Source organism: Ciconia boyciana, chromosome 18, assembly GCF_034638445.1.
Source record: "Ciconia boyciana chromosome 18, ASM3463844v1, whole genome shotgun sequence".
In the NCBI taxonomy this organism is placed as follows: Eukaryota; Metazoa; Chordata; class Aves; order Ciconiiformes; family Ciconiidae; genus Ciconia; species Ciconia boyciana.
The window spans coordinates 2,114,381-2,134,898 of record NC_132951.1 but is presented as its reverse complement, the minus strand read 5'-3'; the positions used below and the strand labels follow the sequence as shown (position 1 = coordinate 2,134,898).

The 20,518-nt window shown below is 41.4% G+C and overlaps 2 protein-coding genes across 6 annotated transcripts in view; both read left to right on the top strand.

The window, feature by feature from the left end:
• Positions 1-20,518, top strand: part of RABGAP1 (RAB GTPase activating protein 1) — a 76,505-nt gene that overhangs the window by 26,348 nt on the left and 29,639 nt on the right. For all 4 annotated transcript variants that reach the window (XM_072882847.1, XM_072882850.1, XM_072882849.1 and 1 more), the window contains 3 exons: positions 974-1,148; positions 2,916-3,009; positions 5,934-6,084. In XM_072882847.1, the coding sequence (XP_072738948.1) occupies positions 974-1,148; positions 2,916-3,009; positions 5,934-6,084 (420 nt within the window). The remainder of the gene's footprint in view (positions 1-973; positions 1,149-2,915; positions 3,010-5,933; positions 6,085-20,518) is intronic.
• Positions 12,808-15,567, top strand: GPR21 (G protein-coupled receptor 21). Of its 2 annotated transcripts, none has more exons than XM_072883080.1 (2): positions 12,808-12,903; positions 13,331-15,567. In XM_072883080.1, exon 2 carries the CDS (start codon positions 13,702-13,704, stop codon positions 14,746-14,748), a length of 1,047 nt encoding a protein of 348 aa, XP_072739181.1. In that variant the 5' UTR covers positions 12,808-12,903; positions 13,331-13,701; the 3' UTR covers positions 14,749-15,567. The 2 variants fall into 2 exon arrangements, with proteins under 2 accessions (XP_072739181.1, XP_072739182.1); XM_072883081.1 differs by having other exon boundaries at positions 12,837-12,903; positions 13,388-15,567.

Genomic DNA, 20,518 nt, shown 5'->3' with positions numbered 1-20,518 from the left:
TTCTTTATTCGGAAATGGTGAAAGCAGAGGGATTTTATTTGCTCAGATTACATTTAGTGATTTAGTCATTTTTAGTTTTGATGCATTTCTCTTCATTTTTAATACTCCAAAGGATATAATTGAGCACTGGGAGCTTAGTGTAGAGTATAATTATAAATCTTATTTCCATCTTTTCTTCACCTTCCCTTTTCTACTCTCTATTTTTATTCATTTATGAAAAAAAGTTCTAAATCCTTAGACTGTATTAAAATTTTAGAGCCACTTCACAAAGAAAAATCTTCCTTTAAAGGAAAGGAAGGTATCAAAGCATTGAAAATTAAGGAGGAAACAGGGCCACATAATGGACACTTGGGACTCAACAATTTGTGTTCCTGCAGCAATGTATACACAGATAGATGACTTGGAAGCATCGCTAAAGACAATTGCCATGGTGGGAAAATAAATATGAACAATTTTTTTAAAAACTCTCCTTTTCCCACCATCAGTATCCCCAGAAGGTTACAGAGATAAATTAGACATAATTATAAAGATTGTGCTTTTAATTTTCTGCTAATCTTTAAATTAAGGCAGAGTTGCTTCATATTAAGGAACCTTCCTCTCTTAGACCATTTGTTGGACAGATGCATTTACAGCTTTAAAAATCTATGCGTTTGTGTCCAGTCCATTTATGGTTGAAAAAATGAGCTACCTATGCATGGCAGACCTGAATGACACTTCTGCTCGATCTGTAACAGAGATTCATGCCTTTTGGGTGCAGTAGGCTTACGGCTTGTTCTAGGGCATTAGGGATAGGAACACTTGCAGGCCTGCATGATGCATTAAGTCTGCTGCAAGGACTGAACATTCCTCACTGTAGAATGTGATGAAAATTTTTCTCAGCTCTCCTATTCCAGAATGACAAGGTAGAGCCTTATGAAGTAATTTGTGTATTCGTATAGCTTTTCTCAGTAAAATGAAACTTCTTGCTTCCTAGATAAAGCAAAAGGACAGAAAGAATAACTCGGACACGTTATATGAAGTTGTGTGCCTAGAAAGTGAATCGGAAAGGGAGAGAAGAAAAACTACAGCAAGCCCTTCTCTTCGTCTGCCCCAGTCTGGGTCACAGGGCTCAATGATTCCTTCTCCTCCAGAGGATGATGAAGAGGAAGGTAGGAAGTGGATTGTAGGCTTTGTATACTTTGAAAGAAGGGGCAGTCGGTAAATAACATAGTTATGAAACATGTTGAATCCTTTCCAGTCAGAATCTGGCCTACTGATTTTTTTTTTTCTTGCTTTAATGCTGTGAGTATTCGATAACCAGTACCCCCGCATTCCTGGATCAGCCTCTCCCTTGTCTGACACTTCTATGTCTATGCTTTTCTCAAGCCCAGGCCTCATGAAGCTTCCAGTGTGATATATTTGGAACAATGTGAAAAGAGGCTGCTAAAAATTGGGTATTATCATGTAGCTTTTGCCCCTCCCTGAGCAGCTGTGAACAGATTTGAGAGTAAAAATGAGAAGCTGATATTATTTGGAAATATAAGCAAGCAGCATGTTTTAGTGAAGGGGCAAGTATAGACATCTGCAATACATAAAACTATACCAGGACCTGCCCAGCTTGAAACTTAATGCATTTTCAAGATCTTTTTTCTGCTCTTTAAAAATTCCCTTAAACCAAAATATGGACTAGTTCTGAGTATATAAACATCTGGCCTTACAGCTCTGAGCTGAAATGTAGATGACTTGAGTTTCTGCTTTTTCACTTTTTCTACTGGCCTTCTATGTGGCCTTGGGTGAATTGTTTCACTTTTGTGCTTTAATTTCCTTTTTGGGGGGGGAGGAGGGGAAGGTTGGTTTGAAAATTAATGCCTTTGCAAAATGTTATTTATTAGCAACCTCTAACCACTATGCTAAACCACAGTGGTATTGTTTTCTAGACCAGGAAAATAATTTTATATATATATATAAAATTTGTTTGTTTTTGTTTACTGATACAACTTGCAGCATTGCAAGAGTTTGCTGACAAGTTCAGGTGTCAGTTGAGGAAGCACAGATTTAATGAAAAAGAATGTATTTCCTCAATAATGCAAAACCAATGTTGACTACTGTATCAGTGAAATGTTGTTTTTGTAGATGATACTTGGCTGTGAGTGTTTAAAAAATATCTGGGAGTACATCAGTATTGGTTTCAAAAAGAGTTACTGTGATTATGCTAATCCTTTCCCTCCACTGCATTTTTGAATGCATTTCATTCAAAAAGCTGTTTAATTTAAGCCAAATAAGTTATCAAAAAGTACTAGCTTTCAAAGTAAAAGTACAAAACAGTTAAAGTAAACTACCTCATGGACTTTCATGGGTCTGCAACAACATGCCAAGTCTGCAGCTGCTCAGTGGAGCCACGTTGATTTTACTCGTTTTTTTGCTTTTATAGTGTTGTAGCTTTTCACATACAGGAAGTTGTGCTCTTTGAGAATTTTTGTTGTCTTCCAAAAGTTTGGGGTAGAATAATAGAATTACTTCAGTGGGAAGGGACCTCTGGAGGTCTGTAATCCTGTCTCCCACTCAGTGTGAATCCAGCCAGATAGATTGTTCAAGGCCTTGTCCTGTTGCATTTTGACCATCTCCAATGGTGAAGTTTCCACAACCTCTCTGGGCCCTTGTATCAGTTTGGCCACCCCCATTGTAAATTCTTTTCCTGATTTTTAACCAGAATTTCATGTGTTGCTGCTTCTCTTCTGTCACTTGTCACATCACTGCATGCCTCCGAGAAGAGTCTACTTCTGCCTTCTCTGTGTTGAGCGCACAAGCACTGCATCCACAGATGAGGAGGAGTTGTTCTTGCCACACACTGATACAGTTAGGAGAGTAACATGGAAATCTATAACGGTAGAGTAATGGCTGTTGATCTCACAGCATCTCCTCTGTTCTGTTGGCAGACAATGATGAACCGCTCTTAAGTGGTTCTGGAGACGTTTCCAAAGAGTGTGCAGAAAAAATTCTTGAGACGTGGGGAGAGCTGCTGTCCAAATGGTAAGTGGCAAAATCACATTCTGAAAATTACAGTTCTGAATATTCTCAGTCTGTTTGTTCCTTCTGCTCAGAGTTTTTGTTATTTCCAGAAGCCAGCTGAGATGAGATTAGCATGGATTTAGTCCTCTGTCATCCCCATGACACCCCTTATTCACTGGCTTTGTGTTTTTTGATTTCTTCAGAGGGTGTTTTAAGTACTGTCATTTTTCAGTGCATGTTTAAATACTGTATAGAAATTCACTTATGCTGTGTCTTTAGGTGGTTCTCTCTTAAAATAAGTATATTACTTATCTGTGAGTTTCACTGGGATTTTGTTAAAGAAAACCCTAAACTAAGTAGTATAAAGAAAATGCAGCTCTTCCTTTGTCTTTATTTTGTATAGATGACTTCCATTCCTCTTTGTAATTCTGATGTAGTTCACAGCCAATTTTTCCTGCAGCTGTCATATCTTAGTAACTGTAGCTTAAGAATATGGGAGATTTGTACTTGGATAGTGAAGATGCTTTTCCTCCCTTATCTAAAGGAAGATGGCTCCAGAGCTTGCCAAGAAGGAAGTACATGAGCTCTTCTGTTTTTTTCCTAGAAAATGCCAATTTACAAGAAGAGTGTTTCTTGCCAGTCAAGTTGTTAATGCAACACCTGTCCTCCTTTCACGAAGGATCTTTTATTCATCTTGAAGTAGCCTGACCAGTTGTAAGAAAGTGATGCTGATTATTGCAAAATTCAGTTTGGTTTTTTGGTTTTTGGTTTTTTTTCCCCCACAAAGGGGGATGACAGGCACAGCATCAGATTGAGCTCAAATATGCTATGTTTTGACTCTGGCTTTAGTTGTTGCCTTCTGCTTCCTCATGTTACTGAGGAGCGGGGCAAGGGGTGTACAGTAAATCGAAGATCTGAATAGAATACTAGATCTAAGGAGCAGGACAGCAGAGATTAGAATAAGTCAGGCACTTTAGATGACGTGGCCTCTTAGCCAGGATTGTCTTTAAGGTTATAACAATTTAGCATTATTTTTTTATTTTCTGTAACTTATTTGAATAAGTACTTTTACTTCCAGTTTGGTTTTGCACTAATATATTGTGCTAATTTGGTAGGAAAGTGGACATCAGAAATGGACACATTTGTAAGAAGGGGAAGGCTGTGGTAAAATGATATATAATCTCTTTTCCTTCCCTCTCCTAGGCTTATAGAAACATCTTTAACAGATGAGCTCTATGCATCTGCTGCTGTGAGAAAGTTTCTTTCAACTTGAATTTTTTTGTAATTCTTCCAAGGGCTCAAAGATAATTAAGCCACCTGACTCCCATTGAAAATGTTTTGGCAGCTCTAAGAGGATATGAAGTGCTTCTGTGCTAATGCTGGCAACAACTTTAATATGTGTTAAAGGGCTTTCCTTCTTAACTAAAACCGAGTATTTGGAAGTAATGATCCTTGAGCTTTTAATGTAAGAGGATTGAAAATCGTAAAAATCAGAGTTCAGGTAGTTTTATGCTAGTTTTTTAGAATCCTGTAATTAGATTTGTATAGCAATTAAATATGCGTTGGTATTTTGTGATTTCTAAATAATATTTGGCTCATATTTCATAACTGCTGAGTCACACGATTTTCTCGTTTCAAAATAGTTTGGAAGAATCTAGTAGTGTGTGGCTTTTAGTCTACAGCCTTACAGTTCATGGCTATATTAATTGGAATTACTGTTGTACTTATTCTGATCCGAGATTAAGGCAAAGCAGTTTTGTAGGCCTTTACAAAGAATTTGATTATTTTGTATATAACAAGTATTTTATATAAATAGTTTTATATATTTATATACTATAAAGGTATAATAAATGCTCTATATATATAAGACTATAGACATGAATGTATATAGATACAAATGTAACTATTATATAAATATTATTTTTATTATAGTTGATTTTGTTTAGAGAAAGCAAAGTGAAGGAGGACATTATGGTACTGGGTTCTGTGCAGTATATACTGATTTAAATGTCTGCATTGCTAGTCTCCAGATTACTGTGTTGGAACACTGTAGACTGGAGAAAAGCAACAAGGAGTCCCAGTCTGTGTAAAATTATCATCCACATATCTGTTGGACTGTTAACAAACATTATTAAATACCGGGTTATTGTTAAGAAGATAATGTGATCGATATGACATAAGTTCAGTTTTTTGCCTGGCTTTGTCTATCAGTCCTCTTAATCGTTTTACCTAGAAGTTTGGTTTTTAGTAACTGCAGAAAAATTGTAATTTCTTTGATTTAAGGCCTCTATGTCTTTTGAGGATTTTATGTACAAGCCACGAATGGGCTGTTCAGCTTAACTTTCTGTAACTGCATAAGTTATATGTAGGTTTAATTTTTACGACTTACAGTGCTGTAATTCATGAGCTGTCACCAGTTTCACTTGAAAAAAATGTTTAGATGGGACTAGCTTGTACAGTGGAAGCTGCTTAAATGCATGGATGTAGTTAGATAACCATGTGAGATTTTTTTATATCTCTGTTTGCCTGCCTTCTCTCCTTCCCTCACCTGGAAGGTTACCTGCCTGCGCAGGTGTAGGAAGTCTAGAGAGCGGTATATGCTTCTGCACATTAATTCTCATTTTGGTGTAGTTTGAGCTTGGAATCTTACAGAGTGTGGTATCTATCCTCCAGGTCTAGTTTTGCTGGAGTGTTTTGGTTCGTTGAGTCTTTTATAGCATATGTTTATATTGTATTTAAATTTAATGGGAATCAAGGAAATAGTTTGGAAAGTGCTTCTCCAAATCTGTTTTATTTCATAACTTGAATTTCACTTACTCTGGCAACATATGGACTGTCTTGAAATTCCTGTCATTTGACATGTTTGATGTTACACATCAGTTGTTGCTCATGTAATCGTTTATTTGTACTTGGATAATAGTAACAATGCCTTCACCTACACCCAGGCACCTCAATTTGAGCGTGAGGCCAAAGACGTTGTCAGCGTTGGTGAGAAGTGGTGTCCCTGAGGCCCTAAGAGGAGAAGTGTGGCAGCTGCTGGCAGGGTGTCATAATAACGATCACCTGGTGGAGAAGTACCGAATTCTCATCACAAAGGTAGAATGCTTTTTTTTTTTCATCTTTTCCCCCCCCCTGTATGTTAAGGAATGGAAATACAGAGACTTCTGAGTGTGTACCCTCTTGCTTAAAGGATCCTGAGTGTATCTGAATATAGTGTATGAACTAGTGAGTATAATTCAATCCTCTCTCCAACAAAAAAACCTAACATGCAGTGCTAGTTGTGGCATGATCTGTACTTAGAGTGCTTTCTTTTTAATAGTCCTCCTTCTGTTTCACTCAGATGAGTTCTGAGTGAGTTTGTAAAAAATTAGTATTCTATTAATTGCTTTCATAATTGACAGATTCAGGCAGCTCATTTCCTTTGCTTGTTTGGCTCTCCTGAATGAAAGCTGAATTCTGCTGTATTGTCTTAACATTTATGCTAAAAATCCAACGCTAGTTGAAATCGCAGCCTTTTTTTGATAGAAAAACCAGAATACTTTGGACATTTTTGCACAAGATGGCAGTTTTTTAACTTCTCATCTTGAATGCTGACCTCAGTAACATAGGAAAAGAAAATAAGAATCATATATACAGACATCATTCAGTGTTTCTCAAAGTTCTAGAGTAAGAAATGGGTCACAAAATGAATTGTCTCCTCCTTATCCAGAAAACGGATGTGTTCATTTGAATGTGACTATTATCTGTATAGATACATTGTATTTTACTGCTTTCATCAAACATGCAAGTCTAGAAGGACTATATGAGAAATTATTAATGATGCAACTTCAGTACAAATATAACAAATTAATTATTCACCAGTTAAAAAAGCAAAACAACTGAATCAGCCTCTGTATATCTATGTTCTGATGGTACAGATTCGCAAGGAGCAATTAAAGAACTTATTCTGAGGGCAAGAGGGCTTCTGAAATTAAACTCGGTTTGTGCTGGAATCATGCAGGAAGGATCCTACGTGATTTGAATGAATCATGTTGGATTAGCTAAAAATGTTCTGCCATAAGTACTTTCACACACTTATTGAATATAGAAGAAACTTGATCTGAATTCTTTAATATTGGTACATGCATTGTAGAGCTATAACTTGGATTTTTTGGTGAATAAATCCTACAAATAATGTGGAGGTTGAGCGCTCTGGCAAGGAGCATATCACAGTTACTCCTGTTGTGTTATTTTAATTGCCTAGTGAGTAGTTGACAGCATCACTTGTTTCTCTGTTTCAGTGTTTTGGTATCAGAATGGAAAAGATGATCTCTTTGTGGCACAGTTGGTGACACGTACTGCTACTATTTTTTTGAGCTAGAAAGGAATCGTGTAACATTTCACTTTTAAATCTGTGAAACCTTTCCGCTCATTTACATTTGGCAGAGACAGAGGAAATAACCTGGGTCTAGCATGCTGGGAGCATCTCTAGAGTCCAAGTAAAAGGGAGAGTAGGCTGATCCAGCCCTGTGTTCTGCAGCAGAAGGACTGACTATACCTGCACTGGTCATTCAGCATGGAAACTAATTAAGGAATTAAACAATGAAAGAAAATGAGTACTGAATGACCATTTTCAGGCTCCACTGTAGTCATATGAGGTCTGTAGTATACTACCAGCATGCTACAATAACCAGCTTGAGGAAATGAAAATGAAGTCTCCTTTATTCTGGAAGTGCCGTATTAGAACATTGTTGAGGCTGTTTGCCTTATTGTGACTTAAATGTAATTTGCATGAAAATGGGCTGTGACTGTTTCTGTAGAATGGACAAAGATTGGTGCTTTGAGAGCAGAAGTATCTGGTTGGGTCACAGTGGAACTGTGATTTCTTCAATCTGTAGGCAGTGGAAGAAGCGTAAGATTTCAAAAAAGGTTATCAGTGGCTGTGTGGAAGTACTAAAGATGTGAATAGGCAAAGAATGCAAAGGTTGTTTGGGAGGCTGATGAGAGCATGAATTCAAGACCCAGGAAGATAATGTTTGCAGACCCGTCGTATATAGTATATGCTAACAGTATAATAATGCTGGATTGTGCTTTGGCTTTTATTTTTTATTTTCATGCCTTTCACGGAGTATTTGACAATTTTGTAGTTCTAATGTGACTAATTCGTACTGCTCTGAAAATAGCAGCTCAGTTACAGTCAATATGCAGCAGTGCACAGGAGTAAACATGTCTGGGGGAAAAAAAATTGTTAATTATGTGAAGGCAGGGGTCCCTTATAATACATTGCTTTACCATCCTTGTAATGCTTCGCCATGTTTTGCGTGTCACTAATACAAATTCTTCTCTGGCAAGCATGCAATTATTTGCATTACCATGCATTGAAAATGTTATATCTGAGAATAACTGCTGTGGCATAGTGCAGAAGCACAAGGAGTTGATGTAAAACCTTTGCTCTTCAGTGCAAGTAGGAGATGCAGTAAGCCTGTTTGAGTACTCATAATCCAGTGCCCCTTCTCTCTTAATGTTGACCTCTATTCCTGTAGCTGCATTTGATTTCTGTCAGGCTTTTCATGACCCCATGCGGCAGCACAGTCCCAAATTAATAAGGATCTGTGTTGACAGCTGCTTCAAAAGCTTCTGGCCTCTTTCAGGGATTTTTTTTTTTCCCCTTCTATGCAGGGTGTTGGATGCAGGCGCCCCAGTATTTCTTCTGGTGTTTGCTTTCCTGTGCAGTCCTGGCCCCTGGTGCTTGGCGAATCTGTGTTTTTTGCTTTCTTTTGCAAATTCACTGCTGCAAGGATAGTTTTGTTGCTTATTGTTGACGTATGGCTACTGAATGATTGAAAAGGAAATGTCTTCTGTTGTGTTCTACAAGTGAAGGCTGTGTCTAGGTCTCTTCTTGAATCTGACTTGTGCATTAAAAAAGGCATTGAAACCGTGTCTCAAGGTGTGCTGGTTGCATTCTAGTCATCGTGACAGTATTTATTAATTGTTTGCTCCTTATTTCTTTGATAAACATTAGCTGGGGTTTTGTACTCTGTGCTTTTGTTATTGCGATAGTGTCTAAGTTTCACCATTGTGGTGCTTCCACAAATTACTTTTGAGAATTTGCACACTGTCTGTGTGCAGTAATAAAGCTTTTAGCAACTCCAGATTGCCGTGCTCATGGTGGGGAGTGTGGATGAAAGCCAGCCCAATGAATTAAGGTCGTGTCCCTACTGGGGACAGAAAGCAAACTCTAGGTAAAACGATGTAGACAATCCCTTTGAGAGGCATCTGTTCCTGGTAGGACTTTGGCAATCCTGGTTACGGCTGTTAATCTTCAGGCTTCCAGCCACTGAAAGGTAGGAGAAGAGACATGGGGACTCGCTCCTGACATTAATGGACACCTGCAGGAAAAATACTTCATGTTTTTGACAGTCAGAGGTGGATGGAAAGTATTGTTGAGTAGAAAACTTGTAAAGCTAGCCATACAGGTTAAAAAAAAAATAAATCATGATACAAAGCAAAATAGGCAATAACCACTTTTCAGACAAGGTTTTTTAAAAAGGATTAATACAACTACTGAATCTCTCAGATCAGTGGCGATCCCTCAGTGGAGAAGTACTTCATAATAGCAAAATTTTAAGAACCTGACATTTACAATATTGAGGAGAAAATAAAAGCTTTTGGATATAGGTCTGTGTGGGAGGAAATAATGTTGAAAGGAAAAATCCATGAACTGTTGTACCAGATAAATACACTATATTAAGAAAATTACGATGTGAGAGGGACATCTTGTGGCACCAAAAAAAAAAAAAAAAAAAAAATTCAGTGGCAGGAGGAGTATCCTGGAATGTTACCCGGGGTCAGCATTTCTGGTAGAAATTCTAGGCCTGGTAAGAGGTGAATTTGTCCCAGTTTTTCTTATAGCAGGACTCTTGCTACGCACTTTCTCATCTTCCCACTTTTTTGGCTCCATGAGCAGAGGATTACAGTACACAAAAGTTCTACCAAATATAATCCTCTGTCTTGGTGCAAATGATACTAGTTTTTAATGAAGAAATAGATTAAAATGTCACTACCATTATTTGACTGAATGTGTTGCTTCATCAGCGGCACAAAATGCAGTACTTTAGCTGTGGGTGGCTAACATTTATTTTCCACTTTGTATGACAATCACATTTCCATATGTTCATATAAATTAAGAAGAATACATTTGATTTTCAGGAGTACAAAGGGCCATGATTGTGTACGATCAACTGAGATTAAACCTAACATACATCTGTGAATCACAGAAGGTATAAGTAGTATGACGTAGTCTTGGTGTCAGTGTGCCTGAACCTCTAGATCCCTTGGTTGATTAGTTTTGATCACGTGGTGATAGAAGTTTAATTATCTTTTACAAGCAGTAGTTTTCCCAAGAGTTCTTGTTGTAACTTTGAATGATTTCTTGAATACCTTTTAATAATCTTAGATGAGGTTGTATTGTGTCACTGTGTAGAGTGGGAGAAGTCTCTACAACACAGAAATATCTTCAGTCTCTCGCCAACCTCAGCCACCTGAACCACACGTTTTAATGTCATTTAGAAGTGGTTCTTCTCGGTCGGCTGGTTGTGCACTTGACCAGAGAGCTGGGGTAGCAGGCAGGTGGATCTCCAGCCCAGTTACCTTCCAGTTGCAATTTACTCCCTTTGTTGGCCACTTTGGTCTGGCTTCTGGTGCAGGGGTGCTTGAGAGAATTAACTTGAGATATTGCTGGTTTGGGCTTGGGTGTTTTAAGCAAGCAGGAGTAAGTCGGCATGAACTTTGAATAGAATTATTACTCTCAGCTTTGGAGAAACAATAGAATGTCAGTTAAAGGAAAAAACAGATCTGTGTCTTCTACAGAAATACCTGTCAGCTGCATAGGAGTTAAGCTTGTACTTTTAATAAAAATCTAAACATTGAGGAGTTTTTGATATGGTGGTGCATCTTTTGTTTTGAAATTTCAGCAACCAGATGTTGTTTTGGTCAGTCTCACAATTTCCAATACTACCTTGTTTTTATATATCTGAGATATATTTAAGGTTCAATGTATGGTGTTTTCTTAAAGATGTTTATAATGTGTCTATTCATGTCTAAGGATCCAGAAATACTATGTGAATCAATTGGTATGTAAATCATTCTCTGCTTTGGAAAGATAGGAGATAATTTCTCCAGCAGTAATTCAATCATAGCTTGTTTTTTGTATAACCACAATACCCTTGCCTAAATTTAATTCAAAGTTTATGTTTCCTAGCTACAGTTCTAGTACTTCAATTGCCATGAGTAGAAATGCCATAAACTATAACAAAAATGAAGGACAATAGTAAAAGGATCTTTTTTGAGTTAAAGATAGGGTGGGAAAACCAAGTTTTTGTTTTCAGGCTTTTGCACAAGACTAACTAAGAATCTGCCAAGTCATGCTGTTGTCCGGCACAGATTTTTGACCAATACAAGTGTATCATAAGATGGTTTTTCTTCTACTTACAGGTTAGCTAAAATCCTGAGCTAGTGTGATTGCAGTGTGATTGCTTTCAGATCTATCCCTTTGGCTGCAATTCATTTTCTATTAGGTATCCCACAGAATAACGAATGTTTAGCTTAGGTTAACTGAAACCTTGGGTTTGTTGGTATCAGTTGAATTCAGTGTGTGGATTTAGGCTCATAAGGATGCCAGTTGCACGCTTTCATTTTTGACAAGAGGACTTTAATCGCTGAAGAGCCTCACCTTGCTCTCTTACTGGTTTGATCAGTTCAAAGACCACTTCCCATAGTAGTGGGCCTGTCCTAAGCCGTGGCGGTGGAGCAGTCTGCTATCCGGGTCAGCGATCGAGCTTCCACATACCATGGGAACGTGTGTTCCAGCACGTCGAGTGAGTAAAACGCTCTTGACAGACAACAAGATATGAGTATCCTGTGGTGACATCTTTGCCTTGTATGCATTGAAGAGATTTTTCTGGTTAAATATGCGTGATGGTATTAGCTTATGGTGTGAATACAAGTTTAAGTGCTATGTTGTGAATCTCTTGCGTGTTTGCTCCCTGGAATGTCATTGGGTTTTCTCGTCTGTCTAGTTTGGTGTAGGCTGTCTTGGGGACTGTCACGGACAGTGATGCCTTTGGGTTTTGCATATACGTATGCAGGAGGTGCTTCCCTGCCTGGAGCAACATCTGGATTACTGGTGGGACACAGTTCTCGGCTCTGCCCTTGGTTTCAGGTGTCTCCTAAGCAACACAAACTACACCTGGGAAAGGCACGGTTACTCCGGACTAAGCATTTCCCCAAAAGGGCTCCCCAAAAGCTTTAAATGACGACTAAACGTTTGAATTCACGCCCTTGCTTGGACGGCTGTCATCTGCCGTGCAGAGGGGTGCTGAGAGGAGGCGCAGGGGTGTGCGGCGGTGTCTGTCTGTCTGTCCCTGGGACCGGGGCGTGGGTGTGTGTCTGGCTGCAGGACCAGGGTGTGCAGGGCAAGAGCCCGCTGCCGCCGCTGTCCAGTGTGGAGCGCGGAGACCCGCTCGTTTTCCCGGCGGCTGCGGGGTCGCGCCGGGTGAGGCACCTACCGCCGCCGCCCGCCCCGGCATCGGCGTGCCGAGCGCCTTGCGAGCGGAAACCCGCGTTTCCGAGGCTGCGGCCGGCGGAGCGGGGCGGGCAGCGGCGGCCGGCGCTGCCAGGCTCCCCCTCCCCAACCCCCGGCCGCCCGGGGCCGGGCCCGGCGCTGGGGCGGGCCGAGGGAGCGGCCGGGGGGCTGCGGCCCCGCTCCCCGCCGGGTCCCCGCCGGCGCCGCGCCCTCCTCCGCGCTCCTGCCCGCCTCCCTCCCCTTCCTCCCCGCCGTCCCCTCCCCCCGGCTCCGCATCGCCGCGGCCGGAGCACACGCCGCCCGTGCCGGCGCTCGGCCGAGGATGCTCCCGGGCTTTTGTTCCCCTGCGGCAGGTAGGGGCCGGGGCGGCGGGGCAGGGCTGCGGGCTGGGCGGGGGGCGGCGGCGGGGGCCGGAGCGGCGCGGTCCGGGAGAGGCGGCGAACAAAAGCGTCGTGCAAAATGGAGCCAGGAGAGGAGGGCTGGACCCCCTCCCCGCCGCGCATCCCTCCGCCTGCATGGCCGGCGGCAGGAATTTCGGGGAGGCCGCTTCGCCCGGAAAGCCTCCCCGCGCTGCCCCGCCGGCCGGAGCCCGGCGCCCCGCGCCGAGGGCGTGGGGAAGGGACGGGGGGAAGGAGGCGCAGCGGGAGCCTGGCGGGGAGCGGGGGCAGGCGGCGGCGGGGAAGCGCCGAGCAGGGCGTGGGGAAGGAGGGGGGGTGATGGAGGTGGTAGCGCGGGGGGAGAGGCGGTTCTGTAAAACACTTTCCCCTTCTCTCCTGTCAGCCTTTGGGAGGACTCGCGTCCTGACTCAGTGAAGGTTCCTTCTCCCTCTGCCCCCAGCCCCTCATCCCTCCTCGGCGAGGCAGCCCACCCAGGAGGGCTTTAATATCAGCCCTCTCCCGTGTGCGTGTGTGAAGTTGCTGACATGACTGCTGCTGGGTCCCGGTGCACCAGTAGCGGCGGGGAGCCGGATTTAAAGGGGAATTGTGCTGCAGACAATGCACAGCAGCAGCATCTGGAGCAGCCCTGGGGACTGGAGCTCCGGTTTTGACATTGCTACACACACAGCACCAGCCGCAATGACAGCAGCTGCCTGGAGTGGCTGCAGGCAGCAGGCAGGAGCATGAAGTAAAGAGATCACTGCAGTGCTCAAGATGAACTCCTCTTTGGTTGGCAACCAGAGTGGCCGGCCCTTCTGTCTCCTGGCCATTAGTTATTTGGAGACCATCAATTTTTGCCTCCTGGAAGTGGTTATTATTGTGTTCCTCATGGTGCTGATTATTTCAGGCAACATTATTGTGATATTTGTCTTTCACTGTGCACCTCTGCTGAACCACCACACCACCAGCTACTTCATACAGACTATGGCGTATGCTGACCTCCTGGTGGGCGTGAGCTGTCTGGTGCCTTCTTTGTCTCTGCTGCACTATCCTATTGTTTTAAGTGAGTCCTTGGTTTGCCAAATCTTTGGTTATGTGGTATCGGTGCTGAAGAGCGTCTCCATGGCCTCTTTGGCATGCATTAGTATTGACAGATACATTGCCATCACAAAGCCGCTGACCTACAACACACTGGTTACCCCATGGAGACTTCGAATCTGCATACTGATCATTTGGCTGTACTCCTGCCTGGTCTTCTTACCCTCCTTTCACTGGGGAAAGCCTGGATATCACGGGGATGTGTTTCAGTGGTGTGCCAATTCCTGGAACACCGATCCCTATTTTACCCTTTTCATCGTGGTGATGCTCTATGCCCCGGCTGCTTTCATCGTTTGCTTCACTTACTTCAACATCTTCCGCATCTGCCAGCAGCACACCAAGGAGATCAACGAGAGGCGAGTGCGCTTCAGCTCTCAGGATGGGGAGGCTGGGGAGGCACAGCCTTGCCCGGACAAGCGCTATGCCATGGTTCTTTTCCGCATCACCAGTGTCTTCTACATCCTCTGGTTGCCCTACATAATCTATTTTCTGCTGGAGAGCTCCAATGTCTATAGTAACCGCGTTGCATCCTTCTTGACCACTTGGCTTGCCATTAGCAACAGTTTCTGCAACTGTGTCATTTACAGTCTCTCCAACAGTGTCTTTCAGAAGGGGCTTAAGCGTCTCTCGGGGGCTATTTGTGCCTCTTGCGCTAGACAGAGGGTAGCTAAGGACTCCTCTACCTCTAGGAGCAAAAGATCTTCCAATGGATGTCATGTCTAAGACGCCTATCAGCTGGACTGGGAAGTGCAGGGACAATACCGTAAATTGCAAAATAAGTTAAATATGATTTTAAGATGTCCAGATTTGCAAAAAGGTTTCTGAGAAATGCTGCTGACATAGAAGAATCAGGAGCACATATCATTGTGATTTCACTTTAAGAAATTATTGCTGTGGAGGAGGCTGCGGAGTTTCACCTCCATATTCACTTTTAAGAATAAAGCTGTATCTTGACACTTACCTCTCCAGCTGGTGTGACTGAATGGAGTGGGTGTCTGAGCGCTTCGGCAAAATGTAGTCTTTCTTACAGCTTTACGAGGTTCTTTCGAGATTCGTGCTTCACATGTAAATGATAGATCTGAAGTGGAAATGTCACAGTATATGGTATATTACAGGGATTTTTTTAATATATGCCAAAGTATATTGACACGGTGTTCCAGCATCATAACAGAAGGGGCCAAACAATTTGTTTTTCAGTGCTACCTAGGTAGGACTTCTAGAACAGTAGTGAACAATGTGAACATTTTAGTGTGAACTTAAAGTCTTATTGAGCCATGGGTGCAGCAATGTGATCTGAACAGTTGTATGCTTAGGAGGACTGATCTGGCTTCTGTGCCCCGTTTCTCTGGTAGGATGCATGTATGCGATCAGAGTACGGCATCTGCATTTTCCTGTTTGTTGTGAAGTAAGAAGAAAAAAAACTTGGATCAGACCAAATTTAGCAGTTAAATAAAATGTGTTTTGATAAGCTAAGAGAAAATACATGTCGCTTTATGATACCAGAATTGTGGCAGCCACTCGAGGATGATGCCAACATGTGAAAATTATGCTCAAACCAGTGGAGAAATGCCACAGTTTTGTATGTGGAAATTTTCTCAAGAAGAACTTTAAAAATAACATGTCCCCTTTTTTTTAATCTAAATTCTTCTGATATTTTACATACTAGAACTTAAGGGGAAAGGAAAGAAAACAATTGTCTTCTAAACAGCTAAGGGAACTATGTTGTAAATTTAACTGTAGTATTTGAGTTATTCATAAGTGCACAGAGCTAAATCAGAGACATTTTTCTTTAGCCTTCCTGGGATTAAAGATGGTTCGAATATAGAAGGAGCTAAATCCTGTTGGCAAACGCATATCTAACTGGTCAAACAAAGTCAGTATCTGAGAAACAAAATCTCATTGACCAACAGCGTTTTCAAGCTAGCTTAGTTTAAATATTTTTGTGTCCTGTAATGCTGTTAAGAAGGCACCATGGCCCTCAAATTGATTAGTTTTCCTAAAGAATATCCTTGTCTTTTTACTGATGCCATATTGGAAAATGAAAGTGAACCGTGTATTTCTGTAATAATGGATTACAGTCTGCATCATCTTATCTCACCCTATGCCTGGTACAGGGATATCCCCCGCCACACCTCTGGTCTGAGAGCAGGTTATATACCATGACAGTTCGCTTCCTTTGTTGTGCTTCCAGTCGGGGCATTGGACTGCTGTGAACCTGGGGAATTCTGTGAGCTCGTGTGTTACAGCTGGTGTGTACTGTTTGTTAGTCATAGTGGGAATGAAAAAATATTAGGGAAAAGTAATTTGCTTTTTTTAGAATTGGGGTAATTCTCTTGGCCAAAGGGAAGACTCTGTATTTTTGTTAAATGGTTTCAGGTCTCCTGTTGTTATAGATCAAGATCATCCTCTTTTTAGTACTCTACCCTGTCCCTCCTGCAAGCATGCATGTACCCTCCTCTCTGGTCTGCTGTGAGCCCTGGCCTCTCGTCGTCCGTGCTTTGCCCTGGAGGATAACAGCTTGTGTCTCTGTCCTGTGTTTGCACGTGCAGCGATTGCTACAGACCACCCTGCTTGCTGCCCATCCACGTTTACTCCAGTACAGTCTTGTGAGGCTGCCAGTGAGGAAACAGTGAAGAAAAGAGAGAGCAGCGGGATGAAGCACTCCTGGCATGGCTTGTACTTGTCAGCACTCCTTGCTGATAGACATGAGTTCCTCTTACAGATATGTGCGTGTACCTGTCCTGGGGAGGATGAGGCAGAACTCCCTGCTATTGCTGCCTAGTTTTGGTTTTAGAGCCCTGTTGCAAAGCATGTTTAAGTCATATCTTGGTCTGCTTTCAAGGTATTTCATCAATAGTCCAAACCTCTCAAGATAAACTTCCTCCTTAGTTCATCTAAAATTTTAAGAACAAAGGTTGTCTAAACCCTGATGCCTCTACAATGACATTTCCTGTTACCTTTTGTAATAAGGCAGTGTCTAGAGCCAGGGCTTACGCTGTGATCCTTGTGCAGACGTGATAGAGGTGATTTCTTCTGCAGAGCTCTTGCAGTCTGAATTTTGGTTAGAGAGACAGACAGTCGTGGGGGGAGCAGAGTGTTAAGGGTGTAGTGAGTCATTTATAAATGGTATAATAAGCTCACAGCACATCATCTGGCTAATTGTTCTCAAGTGTTTTGTAGGTATTATGGCAAAGGTGGGCTTTGGGGAACAATTTAAGGGCTTTAGTCACTAATATCAAAGCATGTGTGTGTGGTATTTTTGGAACAGCCTCTCAGGTAAACTCCCAATAGCTTTTCTCTGACTCTTCACCTTATCTAACATTTCCAAATCTTTGAAGTGATGCAATCTATCACTAAAATAGCATTTGATTAAATTTTATAGACGAAAAGAACTGCTATGGCCTAAAACCCTAAAAGTGGCAGTTTCAGGTTTAAGTGGAAGCTCGAGAGCGAAGATTGTTGCTTTTTTTTTTATGGCATGAATAGAGGGTTTAAATAGGAGCATTGTATGCTAGTTTTTGAGAATATGGAAAATTTTAAAAAGTGGTAAGGGGTCTAAATCATGGCGTAGAGATTTAACTCGAGATGAAGCAGTTGCTACTTCAGCTGTAAGCCTAGAATTGTACTTAACGTGTAGTGGTTGTTACAGATGCAGATGCACGCTTGCAGCTGTTGTTGCTTTGCAGCTAAGGTTCAGTTATAACATTCCTAACAGCCAGGCTTTTGTTCAGTTGCCTTACTTATCTCAAAGTCTTCATCAGCTCAGATGATTTCCGTGAGAGGTGAAAATCAGAATCTGGAAGTCTCCAAGAGATGAGGACGGAGAGGAGTTGCAGCCAATTGATGCGTTCAAGTGTCAGCCAGTGTTTTTACAGACACTTTAAAATGTTGCCTCAGTAGCTTAGTTTTAGTGTCAAATATTTCTATTTTTGTCTGTGTTAATTTATTGATTTTTTTTAAAATTTAATTTTTTTTTTCCCTCTAAGTTAATTTAATGTTGATCTAGGTTTGTATGTGATTAGCTGTGTTAAATATTCATGACATTTGAGTCTGTTGTCTTCAGTGAAATTGCATGGGGGTGAATCTTGTTCACTGTGCCAACTTTGGAAGAAATAATTTTGAAGTGTATTACCTTGTTTGCTCAGAAGTCCATTTAACATCCTTTGTCATATAGTTAACACGAGGCACAGTAGTCCTTTTCATCGTAATCTGTGCTGTGAATTGTTAGGCAGCAAACTTTCCAGTTGGATCGCTTTCATCTTTGTACATATGAATCTAATCCTTTCTTGGCTATATTTGTATCCGAGTGTGCCTGGTGCTTTAGAAATTGGTATCAAGAGCATTGCACAGATGAATGCCACACCACAGAAATCAAATTACATCTTCATAGAAATTGTGTGTTGTGATATGATTAAATGAACTAATTTTGAAGTTCCATCTCAGACTATAAATTTTTTTTTTTTAATTAGGGTTATCTGCCTCACTTTCAAATTAAGCTACTAGAAGGTTCAATTTGCAGGATGCAATTCAGTGGCATTTTTGTAGTACCACGGAAAGGATTTCTATACGCTCAACTTCTGAGAAGGCGGTAATTTGCTTCATCTAGAACTCTTGATTTTTTAATTTTTTTTTTAAAGTTTACTGGAAGTTTAGGTTGTGATTATATTGTCGTATTCCAAATAGGCTGGCAGAAAATCTGTGAAATACTGTTTTGTTTTGTTTATTTTTATAATCTCCAATCAAGTGACAGTATTTTTTTAACTCAACAGATATCTTGTGTGTGAAACAAAAGGTTTGCTGTTATTTACTGTTAGGTTTCTTTTAATTACATGTTACTAGTTTCTACAGTCTTTATTTGCTATTAGGGGTTTTGTACTTGTTTTTAAGCTTCTTATCACTCAGAAGTTTGTTTCTAGTGGTTGGAATTCTGACATGGCTCAGTTTCAGAGTGCCAAGGGGCAATCTTGAATATTTGTCACAAATCTTTGACAAGAAAAAAGTGGTACAAAGTACCGAGGCACAGAGAATCTCAAGAGTAGCATGAGGTTGCCTGAAGAGTCTTTCTTACAGCAGAGACTTGAATGAGAATTTTGAAATTTCAGTCTTGCGTTGTATCTCTATGGCATTGTTCCTTTCCCGCTCATATATAAAGGTTTTACTGGTAAGAAGTCCTAAACTTCAGCAGTTTGTCTGTTCTGAAAAAGACACTCCCAAGGCATATATGTGATTTGAGATGGAAACATTCAGTATGCAAATTTAATAAGTAGATTTTTTGATATTTATTGTGGTATTGCCACCTGCAGTGATGATAACAGGTGTACTGAACCTTCACGAGTCAGGAAGTCTGAAATGTTTCAGTCTGATCTTACTCCACGTCAGGGTTTAAAGTTGACAGAACTTCTAATTCAGGTTGGCGCTTTAAAAAGTGTATTTCTTAGGAACTAATATCTGCGCATAGGAGTCTACCTTTAGACATTACAATCAAAAGGCCCATTTAAAATTTTTTCAGTTACTTGATTCATCTATAGTAGGTAATTTTAATTTAATAAGAGGAGGTGGAGGTTTTGGAGGGCTTTTGTTGTTGTTATAACACATTTTTGGTTCTGGGTACTTGAAGCACCTGCTAAAACATTTGCCTGACCTGGTCCTTATTTTGTTGTTTAGTTTAGAAACCTTTTTCTTCCCTTGTATGACTTTGCAGAAGACAACGACACATCCTTTCCATGGTGTCATTCAAGATAAACTTGAATTTTACCTCACTACCCACACTATCTGAAGTTGGCAAAGCACATGCGTGTAACTGATGTTCTGCTGAGATCCAAGAGGTGTAAAGGCCTCTGTGGTTTTTATACTTACATGGAGGAAGAGTATCTGTCTTCCCTTATGCAACTTCAAGGAATGGACACTTTGCAAACCCCGAGGTTGTTCTGTTGAGGCTTCTGGGGGGGGGAGAGGCTGGGGTGTAATGGCAGTGGAGAAATGCCCAAGCCGAGTCCATTTGTTCTGCTGGTGAAAGCAGTTTTTCCTCCCTGCTGTCTCAGCCTGCCTGTGTCTTTCAATCCATTTTCTGCTCTTCTCTTTCAGTTCCTATTGCTGAAATGCAGAGCTCTAGAGAGCGTGGTTGTGACATAGGGCTTCTCTTATATTTCATTATCTTTATACGATGAATACTGCTATTTGTACGTGGCTGTGGTCTCAGGTCAGTCAGGTATATTAAATCTATTACTCGCTTCGGGGTCCCTGAGGCTTTGTAATAGTGTGGGCTTGAAGTACGTTTGGCTGAGGTCAGGTTAGACCTTGGGATAAGTGGCAGCTGCTGAGACCGCTGGGCCATCAGGTTTTACAGACTGTCTCCAGCAGAGTAAACAGCCCCTCCTTTAGGATGATAGGAGAATCCCCCATCGTGAAAACAACCCATTTTGCACTAGAAGAGAAGTGTTCTCCTGGCTTCTAGAGGCTGCTGACGTCTTAAAGCTTCTCAGTTGTTACTTCC